At 50.2% G+C, this 17,104-nt stretch overlaps 8 protein-coding genes across 8 annotated transcripts; 2 read left to right on the forward strand and 6 right to left on the reverse strand.

Annotated features, from left to right (window-relative positions):
* Positions 1–335: 335 nt before the first annotated feature.
* On the reverse strand, positions 336–1,382 carry N7473_007357 (Allergen; the record flags this gene model as incomplete). The annotated part of the gene is made up of 1 exon (XM_057153297.1): positions 336–1,382. The coding sequence occupies one exon, from the start codon at positions 1,380–1,382 to the stop codon at positions 336–338; it is 1,047 nt and encodes a 348-aa protein (XP_057007635.1).
* A 1,464-nt stretch (positions 1,383–2,846) lies between these two features.
* N7473_007358 (uncharacterized protein) lies at positions 2,847–3,041 on the forward strand (the record flags this gene model as incomplete). The annotated part of the gene is made up of 1 exon (XM_057153298.1): positions 2,847–3,041. The coding sequence occupies one exon, from the start codon at positions 2,847–2,849 to the stop codon at positions 3,039–3,041; it is 195 nt and encodes a 64-aa protein (XP_057007636.1).
* An 87-nt stretch (positions 3,042–3,128) lies between these two features.
* On the reverse strand, positions 3,129–3,710 carry N7473_007359 (uncharacterized protein; the record flags this gene model as incomplete). The annotated part of the gene is made up of 2 exons (XM_057153299.1): positions 3,129–3,500; positions 3,696–3,710. The coding sequence occupies 2 exons, from the start codon at positions 3,708–3,710 to the stop codon at positions 3,129–3,131; spliced, it is 387 nt and encodes a 128-aa protein (XP_057007637.1).
* A 309-nt stretch (positions 3,711–4,019) lies between these two features.
* On the reverse strand, positions 4,020–5,021 carry N7473_007360 (S-adenosyl-L-methionine-dependent methyltransferase; the record flags this gene model as incomplete). Its single annotated transcript, XM_057153300.1, has 2 exons — positions 4,020–4,287; positions 4,359–5,021. 2 exons carry the CDS (start codon positions 5,019–5,021, stop codon positions 4,039–4,041), a joined length of 912 nt encoding a protein of 303 aa, XP_057007638.1. The 3' UTR covers positions 4,020–4,038.
* Positions 5,022–5,889: 868 nt separating this feature from the next.
* N7473_007361 (uncharacterized protein) lies at positions 5,890–7,359 on the reverse strand (the record flags this gene model as incomplete). Its single annotated transcript, XM_057153301.1, has 1 exon — positions 5,890–7,359. One exon carries the CDS (start codon positions 7,357–7,359, stop codon positions 5,890–5,892), a length of 1,470 nt encoding a protein of 489 aa, XP_057007639.1.
* Positions 7,360–8,140: 781 nt separating this feature from the next.
* Positions 8,141–10,372, reverse strand: N7473_007362 (uncharacterized protein; the record flags this gene model as incomplete). The annotated part of the gene is made up of 8 exons (XM_057153302.1): positions 8,141–8,372; positions 8,436–8,978; positions 9,045–9,206; positions 9,261–9,889; positions 9,964–10,039; positions 10,102–10,176; positions 10,233–10,261; positions 10,316–10,372. The coding sequence occupies 8 exons, from the start codon at positions 10,370–10,372 to the stop codon at positions 8,141–8,143; spliced, it is 1,803 nt and encodes a 600-aa protein (XP_057007640.1).
* Positions 10,373–10,890: 518 nt separating this feature from the next.
* Positions 10,891–12,580, reverse strand: N7473_007363 (sugar porter family MFS transporter; the record flags this gene model as incomplete). The annotated part of the gene is made up of 2 exons (XM_057153303.1): positions 10,891–12,256; positions 12,315–12,580. The coding sequence occupies 2 exons, from the start codon at positions 12,578–12,580 to the stop codon at positions 10,891–10,893; spliced, it is 1,632 nt and encodes a 543-aa protein (XP_057007641.1).
* A 1,198-nt stretch (positions 12,581–13,778) lies between these two features.
* Positions 13,779–17,006, forward strand: N7473_007364 (putative beta-galactosidase; the record flags this gene model as incomplete). Its single annotated transcript, XM_057153304.1, has 3 exons — positions 13,779–14,364; positions 14,422–15,808; positions 15,854–17,006. The coding sequence occupies 3 exons, from the start codon at positions 13,779–13,781 to the stop codon at positions 17,004–17,006; spliced, it is 3,126 nt and encodes a 1,041-aa protein (XP_057007642.1).
* Between the last annotated feature and the right edge of the window lie 98 nt (positions 17,007–17,104).

Below are 17,104 nucleotides of genomic sequence, written 5' to 3' on the forward strand. Positions count from 1 at the left end.
CCCAAACCCGCTAGTGACGCGTAGCTCCACTCGCGGCAGTGCAGATATCAAGAAGAAGAAGAAGAAGAAGAAGAAGAAGAAGAAGAAGGGGGAGGAGGTTGCTAATTACTTCAACGCTTTTGCAGCCAGGGTGGTATATTATGTGAAATTAATATGGTGACACGAAGAGAAAGGGAAGAAGTGGAGGACATCAGAAAAAAAGATTATACCACTGGTCATACACCAAGCCGTCCCCACACATAACATAACACCTAACACTCCGGTGAGTGTAGGTACATAAGAAAATGAAGATAATAAGAGATAGAGAGATTGATCGTTCAGTCAGACGGGAAGATTTAACCGCAGTAGTCCAGGGTAACGGCAAGACGGACCGGACCGGCAACTAGGTTACCACCAATACCGCCCTTATCGGCGAGAGCAGAAGTATAAGCGTTGTCAACGGTACCGGCACCCTTAGTGATGGAAGAGCAAGTACCGTCGGAGAGGGCACTGCAAATTTTCATACCCTGGACGGTGAGATCGGCTTTCTGGGCTTGAATAGCAGAAACGTCAAAACCTGACCAGCCATCGTTGGCGGTTGACCCGAAGTCAAATTCACCCCAGGTGGAAGCGTAGCTACCATAGGCGTTGGTGGGGATGGAGGCCTTGGCAGCAGTCCAGCCGCCCTGGGAGTCGGTGTCGAAGGCGTAGTACTTGGTCGCACCGGCCGCGAGAGTGAAGCTGTGGCAGGCCTTGCCGTACCAGCCGTCCATCTTGCCATCAGGGCCGATCTTGTTCCAGATCACGACCTTCCAGGCCTCGGTGTTGGAGCCCTGGAATTGCACGACGTACTTGTAGCTGCTGGCTTCGGAGGCGGATACCTCCTGGATGTTGGTGCCGTAGGGGCTGCCGACGTTGCCGACGTAAGTATCACCGGAGCCGGAAGATTTGGTGACACCACCGAAGCCGGTGGTGCAGTACTCGCCGCTGGAGGGGACAGAGGTCCAGTCGGCACTGGCGCCGGAGGAAGTGGTGGAAGCAGCAGCGGTAGTGGAGGTCGATGAAGCCACAGTCGAAGTAGAGAGCTCAATCGAGGTTGAAGATGAGATCGAAGTGGAGATCGAGGTCGATGTAGAAGTGGAAGTCGAAGTGGAAGTAGAGGTAGTCAAGACAGCAGTCGAGGTCGAAGTAGTCTCGGGGATCGGCGTGGAGATTGACGCAATACTGGTTGAGGTCGACGAATCACACGGGCAGACATAGACGGTGTTGGTGGTAGTCAGAGTGACTGTGCTGCCGGTATCTCCGCGACGGAGATGGCCTTCATGAAGAGCATTGTGACCGTGGCGAGCAACGGCACTGCTGGTCAGGGCTGCCAGCAGCGTCAGAGACTTGGAGAAGTGCATTTTTTACTGGAAGATGGACTTGATCAAGACCAAAGCCAGCAATAACAGGAAATGAATAGAAGCGTCTGGGTTCTTCAAGTGACGTTTGACGCAGCAGGTCCGAGTTTCAAAGGAGCGACTGTATAAAAGAATGACACAGCGACTTGGCTGGAGGAGAATTGAACGAGCGTGCTGAAGGGACAAGGAGGGCAAGACGCAAGAAGAGGGTTAGTAGGGGGCCAGACCTGAGTTTTAATTAGTGTGGCCCCCCGATGGCGTTGGGATAGCGAGGCGGGGGGGCTATACGTACCACCAGGCGCTAATGAAGGTCTTGGAAGACGCATAGCCAGCCCTAAAATGATTTCTTCTCATAAATCGCATCCTTCTTATTAGTCTGGCCGGAAGTTGACGTATACTCGCCGGCTGGCGGACTATAGCGGGCTTTTTAGCGTGGTTAAGTGGAGATGGCTTTGTATAAAATAGGGAATATAATTGGTGGATAGACACACTCAAGCCTGGACGAGATCCACCCGTTTGTCGACTTAATCTCTGCCGGCTTCCATCCAAGCCTAGAACAGTACGTTTTCAACAGGAGATCGCCCGGAACAGAATGCAAATATTTATCTCTATACGTGTACCTATTCAGCCATGCTTGGCCCTCTATGGACTTAAAAAGTACTATCATATGGCCCCATGTATGGCCCCCATAACCCCATAAACCCCCAGTCCTCGAGGCGCTTTAGCCCGGCAAATCTGATACAATGGCGTGGCCCGCTCGGGCGCGTATCCCGAATTAACTGGACTGATCAGCCCGACTAACAAGACTAGGCGAAATTCGGCTGCATCGAACGGACGCTAAAAATTGTGAGCGCCAACGCAGGTACATACTGTTCAAGAGGAAAGAAGACTGCGACTTCAATGGCCCCTCAAGACTCATTTCCTCCAACTGCAGAAAATTTCCCTGTGGGGGCCTCCCAGCAATTAAAGAATTTATTTTGTTCAAATTACATTGACATGTATAATGCATCTGAAAATTTCCTCCTCATTTAGGCCTGTCAACCTATAGAGTCGCTTTCGTGGGGCCCGATTTAATTACATATGCGATTGTTCCTGGATCGCGTCGCCAATAAGAAGTCGGGGTGAGATTGAGTAACTGGTCAAATGCGGGTCTGCTAATTCCGTGGCCTACAGTTCTTGTTGAATTTTCAACTGTTTTTATACCTATTAGCTTCCATTGTACATACATACATACATACATACAAACATTATGATTTACATACTGTATGTACCTACACATACAGAGTCATAGATATATCAATATCCGTTGATAGAGCTTTTCTATTTCATAACGGCGTTCCAGCTCAGGCTGTCAGTAATTATTAACTCAGTTCCCAGCTGATCGAATCACCCACTAAACCGCTTTTCCAATTACACCCTGGCCCTGGCTCAGTCCACCTGGGTAAGGTTGTCGATTCGTATGAAGGAATGCCGCAGAACGAGCCGTGTTCATGGTGCTACGTGAACTTGCACCGCATGAAGCAGTCGTCGCCTTACTCTATCTTCCAGTCCACGCTGGAGTCTCCATATCTCAAGGCACGACTCGAGTACATTTATAGCACCTCTGGGGTCGAGACTGGCCCCACGGACGTGCAGGATCCGCAATACGTGCCCATCGAGTAGGAGCCTATCCCCTGCTTCACGGACGTCACCTACACCTCCAAGGCCGGCGACACCTGCGACAGTGTGGCACTGACCTACTCGATAGCCTCAGCTGCGCTGCAGAGCGCCAACACTGGCCATATAACCAACTTCTTCTGTGACAACCTCGTCTCCACTGTCTGGATCCACGGCCGCACCCTCTGCCTGTCGCCGTAGGGTGGCGTCTACAACGTCTCCAACCCTATCCCGAGTGTCGTAGTCGCACCTGGTAGTAGCACAGGCTACACAAGTACTGCTATCCTGCCGCCCGCTAACAGCACCGTCGCTAATAGCACTACCCTTTACTGCGGTAGCTAGTACACCACTACGGCGGTTGACGAGACGTGCACGAAGATCTGTACATCGAGCGGTATCACAAGCGACCTGTTCCGCTAGGTCAACCCTAGACTCGCCGGTAGCGCGGCCGGAGACTACACGGGGCTGTTGAAGGTGAATACTACGTATTGTGTTGGGTCGTTCTGGACTTGGGAAGCTCTTGAAGCAGAGGCTAGTAGATAGAATAGGGTAATTTCTAGTTTTCTAAGTGTTGGAATACACTTTATCCTTTTATTCTTGTGCTACAGTCCTGTAATCTCTCTCTCTCTCTCGTTCTGTCGGTGAAGCTTTGTCTATTACTATCTTCTTCGCCATTATTTGGCTCCTATTCGGTTATTAAAAGCTTTCCTTGCGGATACGTTGAGATTCTATGTATGCCGATCTCAAAAGGATCAATTCCTAAATTAACCTTCAAATTTCGAGTCTTCTCGATTATGCTTCATCTTCTTCGCTCTCATACAGCCAAGATAAGTTGTTTCTTTTACTGTGCACTGCCCAGGCCAACAGGTCTCTAATTCTTCTACTGGCCATAATTGGTGAAGTATTCTATGTATAAACAATAGCTGCATATTTCTAATTCTGGATCATAATGATGTGCTTTATTCGTTCCTCTATCTTGTCTATATTTCTACCTTCCCTCCTATTATTTTCGAGGGGCGTTTGCGGGCTTCTGCCCCAAAAAGAGATAGAAGTATGAATAGAGCCGCAGATCCTCTTGTTTTAGTTCCTCCTGCACCCGACTGATAAGGGCATCGGTGTCTTCCTTTGACCAGCCTAATGTCTTAGTAAATAGACGAAGGGTGTATCCCTCCAGTGCGCGCGACATTAGGAACACATAATTCGCCCCGAGGAGTTTCAGATTTGGCTTATCACTCCAGTAACCAAAGGGGACCTAGTTGCAGGCGCTCAAAAGTTAGCTTCGCAGGCTATATGCACAGATTGTCTTCAAATATGCTGACTTACCTTGAATATCCGTTCCTCGACTTGTACAAAGCCAGCTGAGTGCATCAGGCCCTTCTGCTCTGCTACTACGTTAATTCTCTTGCCAAACTTAGCCGCCGCCTGATGCATCAGCATCTCCCATTCCCTAAGCGCCACTAGCCGGGCCTCATTCTGTGGGTTGTCGGTCAAGAAGCGAAAGTCGTTCTCCCACACTTCTAACCACCCGCCCGGGAGAAGATGCCGGAACGCATTAGCGTAGAACCCGTCATAGTCGGCAATTACGCCGCCTAGAGACTGCGCATGGATTAAATGAAATGCCTGTTTTGGAGTAAAAGGCCACTGCCCTTCAATCTCGTGGTTCTCGAAATACCGGAGATCCCCAGACATTTGGGTCACGTCCATGCCCGTGATGTGCGGGGCAGGATGATATTTTTCCACCACCAGAATCGTCCAGGAGCCGCTGCGGGTAGCAAATTCGAGAAATTTGTGTGTTTTCTTGACTGGCCCTATAGGGGCAATAAACGTTTTGCCGTCTAGGAGTTTAAGCCAGATGCCGTTGATCGCGCCGTGTGCTACTGTGGCGGTTCTGTCGTCCGGGAAGGGGAATTCGGACCTGAAGCCGTAGTAGCGGCGGCCATTTTCGTATGTATGGTTATTGCGTGCCCTCAGCCAGTTTTTCTCCATATTTTGTGTCTTTTTCGGGTATCTATGATTTCCGTTCCTTCGTGAGAGTGGAGATCAGGGTTCAGGTGGTGAAAGAGGAAGGGAAGCCAGATAGACGTAATGTGGGGTTGTCTCCCGCGGGCTAGTCTAAATATGGCTAGCGCCAAGCTAAACCAAACCTATTTAGTTTAACCTCGCCGCACATGATGCCAGGGCAAGCAGGACATAGTACAAAGTACTGTACGGTACTTGGCGAACCAATCAATTGCCGGCGTAAATAACGCGCCCGCTCTCCTCGACAGGTTATGATGTGTACGGAGTAGTTAGCTCAAAATAGCTAATTGGCCCTGACGGAACCAACTGAATGAGTTGCTTGAGGTACACTTGCTAAGTAACGTAGTTCCCAGCGGATCGGAACACTTGGTCGTGCGGAACACCCCAAAACACTACACTAAATGCGATTTTTCAAGTCGCAGTATATCAACAACGACATATTTTTTCTGCTTTATTTTTGATACAATAGAGTTTCTTAGCACTAGAAATAATATAGTATAGCTAACTTATATAAAAAGTGACTCTTTACCAGCATTACCAAAAATACGCAGCGAAGAAGCAACAAAGACATATATATCCATATTATCACGACTTAAGAAAACTCGCGTAGATCGCTGTTGAAGTAATCGGCATTGCGCGTTTGTGCGCAACCTGGTAAACAGGCACCACCTATACATACTCAGCAGATAAAAGGTCCGCTATGTTTCGCAACAACCTCCATTCAATCGTAATATAAGATACCATAATACTGAAAATTATCAAACCCAGAATCACCAAGGTCCCATTGATCCTCAGTCCACGGTAACCCGATGCGGGTCAACATAGATTCGCCTACCTACAACGTCACATTCGACACCTCGAACGTCTGCACCGCTCCGGTGGGGAAATATGACCAAAACTTGGTCCCACTCATATAAGTGTCGCTGTAGCTAACATATTGATCACCAGATCCGGTTTGAGTTATCCAGCGCGGGACCAAGGCTCCGCTGGCCCCAGGCTTACTGAACTTGGACAGATCAAAGTTAAGATACTGGGCCGCACCCCAGTTTGCAGCGACGATAACCAGCTTTTTTGCCGAGGAGTCATATGCCGCGACAGTATAATTGCTCCCGCCGTCCAGGATGCGCATACCAGGTCGAATGTGGCGGGCGAACTGTGCCAGAGCATAGTACTTCTGGCTGACCGCGCCGAGTGTCAAGTCGTCGTTGCTTCCATCAATCAGGCCCCATCCGCCGCCATCGATGGCTTGCCAGTATACCCAGGCTGTGGGGTGGAGCCAGCGGAAGTCGAGAAGTAGGTTGGTGACAAGCCTCTGGCCTGTCGCGTCGCTCTCACCGTACTCGCTGTTCCAGAGTCGTTTCCCTGCGCCGGAGGCCAGGCTGTATAGCGTATCTCGTCGTCCCCCGGTGTATTGGTATCCGTGGACGTTGATACGGTTGACATTGCCCGTCGCTGTACTTCCGAGGCTGTTCCACGTGGTGATCGCCAAGTCGTAGGAGGTTTCGTCCGAGGCTGCAATCAAGGTTGAGCCAAGGCCCCGGTTGTTTAATTCAGTACGGAGATATCCAATCACAGTCGCCTGGATGCTGGCATCGAAATGGCAGCCTTCCTGAGTTCCAGTCTGGCCATTCCACCAGGCTGAGGACGGCTCATTGAAGGCTTCCACCGACTGGAAGGATATACCCCAGTTAGCCGCAGCGTATTTTGCAATAGTGGCGAGGTAGATCGCGTGTTGATCATAGTTCCACGATTGCAAGTTGTTGCTGGTGCCGTTGTCCGATCCGGACGGGTTATGGTTCAGACACATCCACCAAGGAGGTGAGTTGGAGAAGAGTTCGAAAGTTGTTGCACCGCGGGCTTTGGCCAGTGACAACATGTTACGCTGGTTGGCGTCGACGCTCCAGCTCCAACTCGACGATGACGGCGAGGTGCTGGCCCAGTCAACCCAGTAACTGTCCATCTGTCGCGAAGCGATCATGTCGGGAGACACCACCATTGTGGAGCCGTTGTACGTGTTCCAACTGCAGGCGCCGGCGTTGTACCGTGCAATGGTGAGCCCAATCCCGGGCACACTCTGTCCATTGTAGGTTGTCGATTTGGTGGAGAAGAAAATATCGGCCAAGTCAGTCCGCGTGCCAAATGCCTTCGCCCACCATGCAAGAGACACGCCGAAACCCTCCCAGGTGCCCCAATTCGTAGTGGAACTGATGGTTGTCGTCAAGTCAGCGGCGACTGTCGGTATCGTGGCGGCAGTCAAGGCCAGCCCGAGGAGCCATTCATGATTCATTATTTGCTTCATGATCATGGTAGTGAAGACAGAAGTCTCAGAAAGGATTCTGATCACAAGAAAATCACCTTCATTAGGTTGCAGCGGTCTTAGCCACGATGGACTTCAGGGAGCTTTATCTCCTCGCACAATTACCCCGGACTCTGAGTTCTGATTAGATGAAACCTTCTCGGGGATATCGGGAACAACGGTGAAGGTGGAGATTCTGCAGAATTGCTCGCCAGGACTTAATCCCTTGCCAAGTTGCTCTTAGAGTAGAGTCAAATTACCTCCACAGGCGCAGTAAATGCGGGGCCTCACGACTAGTGCACGACCCCGCCGGAGGAGATTGATGGAATAAAACGTGATGCGGGGTGGGAGACGGCATGGATGCGACACTCTCCCGCGACCTTTAAGATTGAGCATCCGACTTCCCCGATTGAAACGTTGTGGGGTAGAAATTCCCCGGATTAAGTCCTTGAGAAGAAAGCCAAAGACAGACCAAGGTTAGATGTGCGTATCAAGTTAGTCATTTTCTACTCACCGTTGAGAACAGACATTAGAAGCTAGGTACCGAGTTCCCCGAGTCAGCAATGGACCAGTGGTAGAATACACTACACCACTAGATTCAACGCTAACTATCATTGAACTCGAAAGTGGCCCAGACTCGAGTTTTTGAATAAACCACGGTGATCTGTGCCCTAAGTTCAATCTGGCAGTGCATACAAGCTGCCTATCTTGTGACTTCAGAAATGTAGGCAGGGGTTGATAAAAGAAGATGTCCCTTCAACTTGCGTATTGATAGAAGATAATTACACACCTATTCTCCAACTCCATTCTCATTCCAGGTTATTTTCAACAAAGTCGACACATTCTCGATCAAACCGATGCTTTCTATGACACTAGGCGAGGTTCCACCACCGGGAATATGTGTCCATTGAGTTAACAGCTCATTAAGATGCGGTCCGATATCCAAAACACTAGACGACATGAGTCGCCGTAGGGGACGGACACGAGAAGCGGCTAATGTAATGAGTATCACCGATGCCATGCTATCAGTGATTGCTGAGTTAGCTAACGCTCGGACTAGATTAGATTGGGTTGACGGAACTTACGAGAGGGAGCAAATCCATGTGTCCACCATGATGGTGTGGGGCAAATTGCGTAGATTTTGGGCGTGCATCCAGCACGCCTCAAGGCACAGCTTGGATCCCTCATAGACGATCGAAGGACATTTTTCCACAGCATCACCGTTGGACAGCGCCCAGGTAAGATAGGGACGATAAATAACGCTCTTGCAAGTTAGATATCGTTGGCGAAGAAAAGCGCCTTCCTCTGTGCGTGTGGGCTCTAGATTGACGGAAAACTGAAAGGAAAAGGGTAAGAGATCCTTCCACTCGTCTAGCTGGTACGCGAGCTCCGAAACAACAGATGGAAACTGGTGGTTGTCAAAGCCAACGCCAGCATCGCGAGCGTAGAGAAGATCGTGAACACGGTTGAGAAGCCGTCGCATAGATATACATGCGAGAAAATAAAGTGACGATTGCTCTTGGTCGTTTTCAGATTCTTGCGTGCAGAAGTCACGTGGTAATGGGATGGATGATTCTATTTCTGCAATGCCTGTTTGAGGAAGACCGGCTAGCTCGGCGAGAAAATCGCTAGGTTATCAGGTCAGAAATAGACAGGAAACAAAGAAGAAACAAAAGAGAGGAAGGACAGCAAACCTCTCGAGAATATAACAGGACCAAAAGATTCGACGAAGGCATTCCAATTGTTCAGGCGTCTGCTCTGGTACGTCATAAGACAAAAGAAGTCGACATTTGGTTGCAGCTGCACTTATGAACGACCAGGCTTGAAGTGGCCTTTGCAGAAAAGAAAAATACAACCTGTGATTTCAGTTTAGAGAATCGATCCATCGAATTGGACTGGGTATTGCTCACCCGGTAAAAAACAAGCACTGGACTGCCTCGGCTGTGAACCCAGCCTGGGCCAAGTAAATCTTCTTGAAGGCACTATCAAAATATAACTCCCCCATCAGCCGCTTTTGTCTCTGACTATCCGCCTCGCTTGCGTTTGGTGTTTCCCGACGCGCAAAGAACCCGACCAGCTCGCAGGCGCAGCCCAAAGCCATTATCAATAGAGCAAGGCATGAAGGTAGACTGTCATCGAATGTGCCCGATATTATGAGTGTTTGCAACTCCTGTGTCATGGTTCGAGGCATAGTCGGGTACCAGAAGTTGATACCACGTTCAAAGCTTCTCACTGTGCGCTCCACATCCTGCTTGGGCATATATGGTTGCACCATACAAGGTCGGTGAGCGAGAGGCACACGCGTACTCTCAAGGCGAAAAACTGAAAATCCCCGCTCCTTGATCAAGTTTCCAAATTCGGCGAATTGCGGCCATGAGAGGATTGACTCGGTGGTGGAAGCATGGAAAGGAGATAGTGTGGCATTGGAGATATGGTCAGGGCGACCTTCTCCACGGTAGGCATTGCTCACTGTGCCCGGCGAAATGACTGCATGAGGCGATATCGCAGAGGGGTTTTGACTTGGACTGCGGCGGGCAGCCTATGTTCCTTTGAAAATTTTGCCTAAGTAATCGAAACATGGCATGGATACCAACCCGTGAGATAGCGACGAACCAGCTGTGCGAATAATTCCTGTAATAGATTTTCAGACCGAATGGCGACATCTAGAATTAAGTCGCTCTTGCTCTTACTACATGCGCTTGGTTAGCATTGCGAGGCTCTGGTAAAAGGACTGGACCCCACGAGACGTACTTGATGGCCTCAGACCCATAAACGCAATCCGTCCCTATTTGAGCACATGTTGTGCATGGTCGGCGACCGTCACATCTGGCTAATGTCAACCCGCAGATCTCCACCGAAGAAGTGACTGGTGAGGGACTAACCTGACTTTTCGATTGCGACAAGGGTCACACTGAGAAAAATTGTTAGCAGTTTTCCGTAACAAGTCTGCTGAGTATATACCTACCGCTAAAGAGGTTCGCTTACGCTTATGAGTCTCGTTGCTGTGCCCTGGGGACATCATCGTGGTCGATCGTGGAACCAGAGGTGAAATGTGAGTCGGATGTATCCCATCGGACTTGGCGCGGGGCCCCGCATGTAGGGCCGGCTGTTTTTAACCGAGGCGCAGACTTCAACAATAATAGTTCTGGCTACGTTAGACTCGAGGCCCACTAATGCATGGGTAAGAATTTAAATAAAAATTATCGTTTTTATTGATTAGCCTTTATAGCTCAACGGTAGGGCGGAATACTGTTAATATTTTGATAGACGTTCGATTCATCTTAAGGGAACCTTGATCCTTCTTGCCAGACCATCGCTCAATAACATACCGTCGCAGGATACGGCGAGGAGTTGTCAATTTTGTTTATCGTGGAGAAATACCCGATTATTATACTCGCTTTATGGATTAAATCATTGCCATCTGGCTCTAGAATGTAGCCATTGGGAAAGTCCAATCTGGTGGTCACTAATAAATGATCCGGACCCTTCCAAGCTTATTCCCTGACGCTACATACAGGACCTTCGACCCACCATATCCAATTAAACGACCCCACGCGTAGTCTCAACTTCGGTGACCTCCAGTGTTCTCAGCACGGTGGAAATATCACGCCGCTCCAAACTCTTCTTCACCGGGTTAGGGGCGGAAAAGACCTCTTCCAGCTCTTCAAGGGTCCGCTCTTTGGTCTCCGGGAACCAGAAGTAGATCACAACCATCTCAATCAAGTCCCACCCAATAAACACGGCATAGAAGTAATAGCCCAGCTTCTCAAAGGCGGGCCCCGAGCTGTAAGAGATGACTGCACTGCTGATGTTGGATAACAAGTTGCCCACCGCAGTGCCTTTGGCGCGCGTGTTGGTGCTCAGCGTCTCGGCAATATACATGCTTTGCAGCGGCGTCCAGCCAAAGGAGAAGACGATACCAAAGAGGTAGATAAACGCAATGGAGGTATTCGCAGCGCTGGAGTTGCTAGGATCATCATTCGCCAACTTGGACGTTCCCAGCATGATGGCAAAGGCGACAGAGCAGAAGAGAAGCGAGTAGATCATAAGAGGTCGGCGGCCGATACGATCTGTGAGTCCAGCGCCGGAGACGGATGTAATCAAACAGAGAACGGGATAGATGCCATTGAGCATCAATTGAGTCTTGGGCGAATCAATGCCAGCATTTTTAGCCATCTCGGGGAGATAGTAGCTTGTAAGACTGTTTCCAGAAAGTTGACCAAAACAGGCCATACCGGCCACACAAATGAAACGGCGACGAGCGGAGTGAGTATTGAAGAGCTCCCGGTAATCCCACCATTTCTTGCTAGAGTCCGAAACGCTGATGGCAATCTGATGCTGCATCTCCTTGACCTGAAGTGTGACCATTGGGTGCGAGGCATCGCCTTCTCCGTGATAACGTGCGAGGACTTGGATAGCCTCCTCCGTACGATCTTGCGCCATGAGCCACCGAGGGGATTCAGGTAAGAACCAGATGCCAATTGCAACAATGACGGACGAAATAAGCTGGCACCAGATAGGAATTCGGAAGCCGTACGAGTTGGTGATGCTTTCACAACCATAGCTGACCCAACTGGCAACAATGGAACCGATGTACCAGGTGCAGTTATACAACCCAGTCAAGGTTCCACGCCAGACCGGATGGGCCATTTCTGAAACATAGCAGGGAGCGCTAACACAGCAGAAACTGACTCCAAACCCGAGGATGAATCGACCAGCGAGGAACATTCCATGGGTTGTGGCGGGTGCCTGGATGCAAGTGCCGATAATGATAATGGCGGATCCGACGAACATGCCCTTGCGGCGCCCGAAAATATCGTTGATGGGACCAGAGAGAAGGACCGCTGGGATAGAGCCAATGTTATAGATGGCAAAGACCAGACCGGTGCCTGAAGATGCCGTTTTCCTGCAGCCGACCTCATGGGTTAGAGAAGCGCAACTTCACTCGTCTTGGGTAGACTCACATATGAAAATATTTCAGGTAAGTCGGCATAGCATTCAGTGATCCCATGAGCGAGCCGTCGTAACCATTCAAACATCCACATAGATAAGCGATCAACAGACAGCCGTACAGGCGAAACATGCTGGGAGTCCATGGACTGTAGTTTGTCGATTCAACCGCCTCGGCTAGCTGAATGGCATCGCTAGTTTCCTGCAAGGTTTTTTCTTTACCCTCCATCCCATTGCCCCCCTCGAATTGCTCCAGGGTTGGCTTGGACTCGGTGGTCATTTTGGAGGAGGAATCTCAAAGTGCAAAGCTATGCTCAATTTCAATCAAGGTGATCTCCCAAGCCGCAGGTTGGAATGCGCAGAGCTTGAATGGGTCGGGGATGATCCGCGGTGCATGGTGATATTTATGATTCTTTGGCGACGAGCTGGTCAGCATGTCCATCGCGCGATTCGCAAAATCTGGGGTCGTATGGAGTTTAGCTCTGGCATTGGCTCCAAATCGAGGTTTTTCACGGTGGCACGCGTGTTCGGATTGGGCCCCGGCTTAGGGCCAGTCCAAAGTCGAGCTTGGGGCATTGGCGCTAATTCTGAAGAAGAGTCCCCTCTCATTCTTTCCAACCCATTCGGTTCCGGCATCCCCGAGGTGCTCATGTGTGGGACCATGCTCAAGTTGGCCTAACGCGATTTGGTTTGAGCCCTGCCAGGCGCGAGGGGTTGATTTCTCCGATTCGACAAATTGCAATTCTTGAAGGATATTGCAAGTTGCGAGGGAATCTCAAAATCAGCCCGATATTCATAGGCTGGAATCCTTGAAATCTGTTTCGATAAGCCAGGTTTGATCGGTTTTCTTCACTGATCAACTGGTCACACTTCCCGTCCCAGCCGAGCGCACAGACCATCCCAACACAGTTATCGGCCCCATTACCCCCGGATCCACTTTCTCCAATGATCCCATCAGATCCTCCGATCAATCAGCTTCCTCAATCCTGAGCTCATGAGTCGCTTACTGGACTGGTGGTCTCCCCACTTAAGCAATTCCTTGGTGTTCGTCCCGGGTAGGACTGACTCTATGCAAGTGGACCGATTCATTCACGTCCTCGGGGATACCATACCCGAAAGCTGGGGATCTGGGATCAGCTGAGCTGGTACCTCTTTAGTAGGGGGTCGGCATCTTCAACTAACTTCCTGAACGGAGTACACGCACTCAATCACCTCCAAACGTGTCCGTTTCCAATATGCCCATTGGCAAGTCGCGTATCTCCACCGCGCAGAGGTGGTTGAAGCTCCATAACGCGAAATATTGCTGGAGAGGGGCAGGCACAGGTGTTGCCATCCCCGCTTCGATCCAGTTTTTTTCTTGCTTCCTGTTAACAGATATTAGCATTGCTTGATACATAAGCTGCCACCCACTTTCAGAGTCGGAAAGAATAGAAAATTTCAGATTCTATCAGAAAAGGTTGGCCAACGAAACAATCACGATGTCCACCCTAGAGACCAGCCCAAACGACTGGGAAAATCCGCACGTTGTTCAGCGGAACAAGCTCACTCCTCGCGCCTTCTTTCTGCCGGACACATCTTTGTCCCTAAATGGCCGTTGGGGATTTCACTACGCTCTGTCTCCTCTCCTAGCACCCGAAGTTGACAGCGGTGGGAACAACGAACCTTCTGTTGACCCCAAAGAGTGGACGAGCATCACAGTCCCGGGCCATTGGCAACTCCAAGGCCACGGGCAACCCAATTACACGAATACCATCTTCCCATTCCCTTGTGACCCGCCGCGTGTGCCCAGCCAGAATCCCACGGGTACATATTGCAGATCATTTGCCGTTCCATCAGACTGGGATCCCTCTGCACAACTACGTCTTCGATTTGACGGCGTTGATAGTGCGTATCATGTCTGGGTGAATGGACACGAAGTGGGTTACGCACAGGGGAGTCGCAATCCAGCAGAGTTCGACATCACTAAATCCGTTCACCGTGGTGACAAGAATGATTTGGTCGTGCGCGTGTATCAATGGTCGGATGGTTCTTATATTGAGGACCAGGACCAGTGGTGGCTGTCAGGTAAAATTGATACTCCCACGAGTATACCAGAGCTCTTCTGATGACGGATTTTTCTAGGTATCTTCCGAGACGTCACACTGCTTGCCTTTCCATCGGTAGCTCGGATTGAAGACTTTTTTGTGAAGACCGAGTTTGATCAATCATACACAGATGCCGTGCTGAACGTTACAGTCAGTATGGCTGCCACGGAGTCAGTGCAGTTGGAGGTGGCATTGCGCAATCTGCGGGGCTCCCAAGAAACAATCGGATGTGATAAGTTGTCTGTGATTGAGAATGGAACAGTCACCTTGACGATTCCGGTAAAGAGCCCCAAGAAATGGACCGCAGAAACACCAAATCTTTATGATCTCCAGATCACCTTAAGCTCTTCATCCACCGGAGTTAAACCACTCCAAGAGATCAACCACCGAGTTGGTTTCCGCCAGGTTGAGATTAAAAACGGGAACATTACTGTCAATGGGACTGCCGTGCAATTTCGCGGTGTAAACCGCCATGATCACCATCCCCTCTTTGGTCGGGCTGTGCCTTTGTCCTTCCTCCGAGAAGACCTCCTCATCATGAAACGCCACAACATTAATTCAGTGCGGTGCTGTCACTATCCATCGCACCCCAAATTGTATGAGCTTTGTGATGAGCTTGGCCTATGGGTTATGGATGAAGCGGACCTAGAATGCCACGGATTCTATGACGCAGTGGCACGTCCTCTCGATATCCCAGAGTCGATGGACTATGAGGAACGCAAGAAATTGACCTTTGAAAAGGCTGCCCAATTCACCTCCAACAACCCGGAGTGGAAGGATGCATACGTTGATCGTGCGATCCAAATGGTCCAGCGGGACAAGAATCATGCTTGTATCGTCATCTGGTCCCTTGGAAATGAGGCATTCTATGGTCAAAATCACCAGGCCATGTATGATTATATCAAGGCCACCGATCCCAGCAGACCAGTACACTACGAGGGAGATCCGGAGGCAAAGTCGGCCGACATGTTCTCCTATATGTACCCATCGGTGGATAGAATAAACAAATTGGCTGTTGCGGAAGGCGACAACTTTGAGAAGCCGATCGTGCTTTGCGAGTACGCTCATGCCATGGGCAACGCCCCTGGTGGTTTGGAAGAGTACATGGAGGCATTCCAAAAGCATCGACGCCTGCAAGGCGGGTGGATTTGGGAGTGGGCAAATCATGGTCTGTGGGATGGAGAGCGCAACTTTTACGCTTATGGTGGAGACTTTGATGACTACCCTAACGACGGTACATTCGTTATGGACGGTCTTTGCTTCAGCAACCACACACCTACTCCTGGGTTAGTTGAATTGCGCAAGGTCTATTCACCTGTTCATGCGTGGTACGCCGATGGGATAATCTTCATCGAAAACCGGTATGACTTTGCCGGTATCGAGAATCTCCTTACAATTTACCGTGTAGAGATTTTGGGCTCCGAGTAAGTTGAATGCCAGTGTTTTATGGCACAAGCTAACGAGATTAGGTCCACTGTCATTGCTAGTGGCAGTCTTCGTCTTCCCCCCATCGAGGCCGGGAAGACTGGGCAGCTGAAATTCAGCCCAGATCTACCTGCCACCTCAGAAGGGGAGATTTGGCTGACGGTTAGCTTCCAGAACACGCAGGATACTCCCTGGGCTCCCAGCGGACATGAAGTCGCTTGGTTTCAACACCAGCTGAAAACTCTCTCTGTGGGACCCTGTCATTCTCCTAGCCTTCCAATTCAGGTCGAGTCCAGTAGGGCTGCTCACACTGTGACTGGCTCGGATTTCAGTCTCACTTTCTCGCGTTCCACTGGAGGCTTGATTGACTGGAAGGTGAAGGGCCATCAGCTTCTTGACCCCGACTCTAAAACGGGCATGGCTCTAGTCCCGGGCTTCTGGCGTCCTCCTACCGACAATGATATGTCCTGGGCCCTTGGCGAGCGGCGCCGGTACTCAGTGGATGACATGCGAGTACAGCTACGAAGCATGAATGTTACCCACATCAACGATAGAACCCTCCAGATTACGACAGAGTCATGGTTGGGCCCACCAGTCCTCGCATGGGGCTTTGTGGCTACCACGACCTACACTATCAGTGGTTACGGTAATCTCGTCGTCTCCGTACATCTCAAGCCTCAGGGTCCAATGCCTGCAGATCTTCCTCGTATGGGCCTGGACCTGCGCCTCACTGACGCATTCGACAATGCCAAATGGCTGGGTCTGGGTCCTGGAGAGTCCTATGCAGACAAGAAACGCTCTCAAAAATTGGGAATCTATAAGGCTACCACCGCACAGCTGCATACCCCATACGAAATCCCTCAAGAAGGAGGAAACCGATCTGAAACCCGCTGGCTACAACTCAGCGACAATCGTGGCTGGGGTATCAAAGTCTTCCGGAATTCGGTGGATACGGATAAGGACACCGGTACTTCCTTCCAATGGGTCGCTTCGCGGTACAGCGCTCAGCAGATTGAGACTGCTAAGCATCCTTGTGACCTTGTTCCTGGCAAGACAGTCCATGTCCGGATTGATGCTGAGTGTAGTGGGGTGGGAACCGGTGCTTGTGGCCCGAGGACTTTGGAAAAGTACCTTGTGTCCTGCGAGGAGCGACAATTCCAGTTTGAGTTTGCTCCTACTTTCAAGGAGGGCCATTAATACTGGTTTGTCCTAATCTCATGAGGTTGTCTGAATACAGTGTATTTCATTTAGATTTTTGGCTTGATAGGAAGAAATTGGGGCAATCAGGAGTGGTT

This window comes from Penicillium subrubescens (assembly GCF_028828155.1).
Source record: "Penicillium subrubescens strain IBT 31985 chromosome Unknown utg000005l_segment0_segment0, whole genome shotgun sequence".
Lineage (NCBI taxonomy): Eukaryota > Fungi > Ascomycota > Eurotiomycetes > Eurotiales > Aspergillaceae > Penicillium > Penicillium subrubescens.